General features: G+C 40.7%; 1 protein-coding gene across 1 annotated transcript; it reads right to left on the bottom strand.

Annotated features, from left to right (window-relative positions):
- Positions 1-2,435: 2,435 nt before the first annotated feature.
- On the bottom strand, positions 2,436-5,218 carry LOC117624254 (F-box protein At5g46170-like). The gene is made up of 2 exons (XM_034355407.1): positions 3,652-5,218; positions 2,436-3,058 (listed from the first exon to the last, which is right to left on the bottom strand). The coding sequence occupies exon 1, from the start codon at positions 4,875-4,877 to the stop codon at positions 3,672-3,674; it is 1,206 nt and encodes a 401-aa protein (XP_034211298.1). The 5' UTR covers positions 4,878-5,218; the 3' UTR covers positions 2,436-3,058; positions 3,652-3,671.
- Between the last annotated feature and the right edge of the window lie 650 nt (positions 5,219-5,868).

The following is a 5,868-nucleotide window of genomic DNA, read 5'->3' as shown; positions in this document are numbered from 1 at the left end:
AAGTAACTTTTGCTTTAATTCACACATACTAAAGTTCACGTCCAGAACGTGACCAAACGATAATGCTTATTCGTATTATTCACACTTCGTTTTGTAGCTTGTCAAAGAGCTCAAACTTCAAAATTCAAATTGCCAAGAAGACAAGAACCTCCTTAAAGAGAGGGCACCGACGGATGGATTAGAATCAATTCGATCTATAAGCATTTAGAGCATTTTGAATGAGCTCTCTAAATGAGTTTATTAGTTAAAATTTAGACTCAAATCATGCTTCATATTCAACCTCTAAAATCGGGATATCTCTATGTTCTGTAGGCTCTTAAGCAAAAATTGAACTTTAAAAAAGATCATAATTGGAGAAGCTCTTAACACATGTTACGTATAGAGTTTGGGAAGCAATTGAAACCCAAATTAGAAACAATAAGTAGAATGAATGAATGTCAATAATTAAAATGAACAAACTCCCAACTGTTAACTGCAGAAATCAAGGAACATGTGAAATGTCCCAAATTGGGCGAGTCATGGGCAGTAATTGAAAATGAGGTTTGGGTTTTCCCCTCATTTTTATTATCCAACACTGCACCTCTTCTCCATGAATCACCTGTAGAGTTTTAAATTTAGTTGGTGACATACACAAATGGATGGCTTTCAATTAAAAAAAATAAAAATAATAACAATAATTGCTAAAAAGAATTAAAAAACTAGATCACATAGAACAAAGTCAATAGATGGAAGCTTCAAAGCTTATAAGCAGAGCAGCAGCAGGAGCTGCGTTTAATGTTAATGGAGCGTGTAAGGTTTGAGTCCAGTCCAGGCTTTACTTCACGTGGATTGTGACTTTGTGAGTCTACAAAGTTTTGACATCTCATGTGACCAAACAGATAAAGGCGGAACCATAACCAGCTCATTACTTAATTATTAATTAATTTGCTTTGGCCAATCAAAGGGAACCAAAGTGACTGATAAATGTTACCTGGAAACAGCCTAAAACCCCATTATTCCCGATTAAATTTCCTCCTGTTTCGTTCACGGAACGAATTTGAGGGGAAATTACTTTCCATGTTATTTTCTAAGAGATAGAAAATAGAAGATTCCTTTTTCACGTTTGGTAATGTCGGAAAAGTAACCGGGAGATTTCACTTTGTTTCCTTTCTCATGTTTGTTTTGAGTAAGAATCGAAAACAGAGTTCGTATAATTTTCCAATTATACTCATATTAAATCAAATAAAAAAGGAATGCATTTAATGATACATTGTAATTCTAAATTATTCATGGGGACAAAATGGTCATGAAAAATGTGCATTGAATGTTGGCTTATTTTCCCAAACTTTCCCATGATGAGGGAAATCAAAATCCAAGTTGAGAGGATGGCTTCACTTTTCCCCATACTTTTCCATGTGTTAGGCAACCATTTCCCATGTCCGAATTTACCAAAACATGATAAAGTTATTGATTTCTCATTCTCAAGTCTCCTTTTCCATGAACCAACCGGAGAGGTGGGTTGTTTTAGAAACGGAAAACAAATAATGACATTTTAACTAGGCGATTTCTGACCATTGATGAGATGCGGTATCATATAAACCAACTATAAAAAGTCACTTACTCATACGTGGGCAGATAGAAAGACTAATGCTAAGTTGATTGCATAAAAATTAAAAATGAATAGGCGGCTGGGGTCACGATGTGCCTCCTTGTGTGACTCTATTCTTAGGCGAATGACCGTAACACAGCTGATGCAGAGAATTACTAGTCGCTTCTTGAGTTATCTTGTCACCTTCAAATAAGAAACTATGCATGCTCTGGTGATGTCCGATGTGATTGATAAAAGTATTGGGTGGAAGAGCAAATCGACCACCTCCTTCGTGTTTCTTTCAACCAATTGATTTAAGATATAATAATAATAATAATAATAAAATCTTCTTTGAACAAACTTTTTTAGAGCAGCTAATATTGTTCAATGTCTCGAACCATTTTTACAATCTTAACGTTATCTCCAGCTCCCAGCCTCCAAGGTCATTAAAGATGCGATTGAATACGTCTAGAACTTGGAATATATGCTCAACGAAAATACAAAATTAATTGAAAAGAATCATAAACTAGCACTGCAAGTTTCAACGAATATAAGAAGGAAACGAAACCATTTTTGTCATGCTTGGTTTAGCCTAATCACACAAAATTCAACCACTTAAAACTATTAATTGTTAATGAGCCACCTGCCATCTATTGGGAGACAAACAATAGTTTACCCACCAAGAGGTGAAAAAAGCCCTCATACATTTGGGAGCCAGAGAGTGATGGTTATTCCTCAAAATGAAAAAATAAAAGAAAAAAAGAAGTGAATTTTTCTCAAATTAATTAAGCTTTGGTGATTGTATAAGTGGGAAAATGGTTTGTTTTGGTATGATGAAAAGTGAAGATAAACATTAGACGTAAAGAAGAATCGCATTAACAGTTTGTATTAAACAAACAAACAATTGTGAAGCTTTGATTTGACTGTCCAATTTCAACATGGAAGCAAAAGGAACACTCAAACACCAAACTCCACCAAAGTTTGGTGCCAATTGTCACATGATAAATAGTAGACTAATGTTATGACTATATTGGATTCAGAAAAACTTGGAATGAAAACTTTTTGCTTGCTAACTAGAGTGCTGAAATGAACTTTTGACATTACATCACATAACCATAACACTGTTGTACTTGTACCTACAATATTCACATAAATGGAACAAAGATAAAAGTAGATTACTACAACCCCAAAATCTTCATAACATCAATCTTAGGTTGCATGTGAGCACTCACAAGCATATGCCTGAAACAACAGCAACCGCCAGATGCATTTCGATCACAAGCTCAGCCGTAGGGGAGGAGGATCTGTGGTGCATAATCAACAGAGCATCGCTTTCTTCTGCGACAGTCCAATCCAGATTCTTCGATCGAGAGGCACCACAGTCAACATAGCCTGGCCACCAATGATGAGGCAAAATTGTTCTCTCCTTCTCCACTTTCAAACTCACGCAATCCGCAATCTCCCCCATTTCCCTCCAAGGACTGTTTTACCCTGACAATTACATGTCGAACTAAATCAGTACCAAACCATGATTGAGTAATTGCATTAGAAGTAGGGAGGCATCACTAAGATAACCATGATTGAGGCATCACATTAAGTACCAATCCATGATTGAGTAATTACACTAGAAGTAGGCATTCACAATGATAACCAATACAGAATGAGACCTTTGCGAAAACAATAAAACATAGAAAGTGTAGAAAACACAAAACTGTTGTAAAACATATGCATTCACATGTGGAGAACAATAACTAATACCAATTGGGTTTAGCCCATCTCCTCCCATTCGATCGTTTATCAAATAGCGTACACAAAAATACTACTTTATAATTCATTCATATCCTTGGAACTTACCCAATGCAAGTTCTGTTTTCTCATTCTCCAAAACCACAAAACATGCAAACCAACCCATTTCCCTATAATCCCATTAAAGTTAAATTTCGAGCAAAAAGGAAGAAATTTCAAGATATTATCATATAAAAGACTCATCATACGAATAAGAGATCATCTAATTGTGAATGCCTTCCGGTTCTAATGCATAATAAGACATCTTTCGTACATGAACACAAAGTTGCAAAATTTACCTGAGACACCCGAAATTGAATCAGAAGGAGTTCATCTCAAGACAGTAAGTGCGCCTCTTGATCAGCATCTTGGCCGCCGTCCCGTACGGCTCTTCAAAGGCGGTTGAAACCCATGACAGATCAGAAGAGACCTCCTTCTTCGAGGTCGCAGATTGCTCACTGGGCCTAATAGCAACCAAAGTTGCACCCTTTAACACAACCCCATCAGGCAATTCCAAGTGGGGCGCGTACCAAAGCCTCATATTCAGGGCAGGCACGAGCGTCCTCTTCGACGCAGAAGAGGCCGACAATGGCTTCACCCTCAGCTCCTCCAGCTGGTCCCTGTTCATGTACAACATCCCCTGCCCATCAGCATCGGTCAGCACCAAGCTATCAAGCGTTTTGTGCTCGGAAATGATGGGCTGAAGCAGGTAGTGCCTGGCCGAGGCAGCGATCAACGAGCTTATCGTCCAGACCACCCTCAGCTTCAGGCCTCCGTTGGTGTAAAACGAGTCGGGTATGCTTCCGTTGTCGTCCGAAACGGCGCCGTTGGTGTTGGCGCAAAACCCATCTGACCCATTGTCCTGAACATCGGAAATTTTGGTGGGTCCCGGGTGGATGACCGAGGAGGCTCCGAGGATGACGCAGTTGTCTAAGGTGGAGCCAAAATCGGCCCTCCATTTGAGCAAAACGCCGTCATCGATGCCGAGCTCGCCGCTGGGGAGCTCGATCCGGAGGAAGCGAATCTCATTGAAGTTCTTAAGGACTTGAGTCGGGGAGTGGTGGGTGACGCCGGATTGGTCGAAGCTGCTGCTGTCAGCGGCGGATGAGTCGGGGTCGTCGACGGCGAGGGCGGGGTGGGCCCCATTTGTGGATCGTCTTGTGGGGCCCAGGAACTGGCCGAGGGCCTGGAGAGGCTTGACAATGCCGCCGATGACGAGGCGGAAGAGGGCGGAGAAGGGGGTCCGGGACTTGTCGGAGGAAGATGAGGAGGAGGCGGAGGAGGGGGAAGATTCGTCGTCGGAGATAACGCAGTCGACGCGGACGACGACGTTTTCGACTTGTGGGACGAGGGAGTGGAAGCGGCGGGAAACGACGCAGCATCGGCCTAGGGCCTTGACGTCGCCGATCTTGTTGAAGACTAGGAGGAGGAGGGAGTCCGGGAGGCGATCGAAGAGGTCGTCGTCCATGTAAGAGGGCTCTGGGTAGACTCGGGAGGAGGTCAGATCTGAGCGCAGAGACGACATCGTTTCGATTTGGGGCTAGTGGGTTTGTGGGTTTGAGATGGAGGAAGGAGAAGATCAGATTAGGGCTGAGGTGGGTAGATCTGAGAGGGGGAGAAATGGCATGGCAGATTTCCGAGAGGGTTCGAGATAGAAGTAGAGAGAGAGAGAGAGAGAGAGAGAGAGAGAGATGGGATAGAGAGAGAGGGGAAATGGGAAACGGTGGGAGGAGGAGATATATCCACGCACGCTTATGGGTTATAGGCTTGTTGTTCCTGTCATTTTAGGATCCGCAGAGAGAGAGAGAGAAAGAAGACAGAGAGAGACAGAGACTTTGCTCTGCCTTTTTCTTTTTTTTTCATTCTAACCTGATTCTTTTCCTTGTTTGGTAATTCTATTTCAGCTTGGAAAATAATCTTTTTAGCTTTTATTTTTTTTTGAATTAAAATATTTATTTAGCTGTATACACGCTTTTTTTCTCTAAAACAGGCGTATCTCTCAAAATATTAAATTAAAATTTGACGACTTATGTAACAATTAGCGACTCCACGAAGATAGTCTAGTGGTCGTTTAGAGTAATAGTAAATTCCAAGTTCCAATTTGTTTATAAGGTGAGGAAAGTAAGATGGTGGTGGATAGGTAGGGCTGTCTGCAAAATGTGGTCGGGTAAGGACGTAAAAAGCCGCAACAAAAGGCCGCAAAGTATTTAGGTCAAGTTGGGTTGGCTTCGGCTTAAGCGCTCTCTGGCCCGATTTTATTTCCTTTTTCTATTTTTATCTATCTTATTTTATTCTTTCAAATTGCTTTTACTTTCTTTTTACACAAATTTGATTACTATTTTGTACCTGAAATGACGTTTTGGGCTCAACTATAAACCCAGAAAAGAAAGAAGATGATAACTTTGATTCAGATGAAAGCAAAGTATGGAAATGGAACCCACCTCCTGTTCTTTCCCATTAATTTGGGGCCACATCAAAATTATTTTTTAATCTCGGAAATTCTATAATTTTGCTAG

The sequence above is a fragment of the Prunus dulcis genome, chromosome 4 (assembly GCF_902201215.1).
Source record: "Prunus dulcis chromosome 4, ALMONDv2, whole genome shotgun sequence".
Taxonomy (NCBI): domain Eukaryota; kingdom Viridiplantae; phylum Streptophyta; class Magnoliopsida; order Rosales; family Rosaceae; genus Prunus; species Prunus dulcis.
This window is presented reverse-complemented; position numbering and strand designations above follow the sequence as displayed.

Excerpts from the sequence above, each read along its gene's own strand:
- LOC117624254 (XM_034355407.1), bottom strand. The coding sequence starts at position 4,877 with ATGTCGTCTCTGCGCTCAGATCTGACCTCCTCCCGAGTCTACCCAGAG.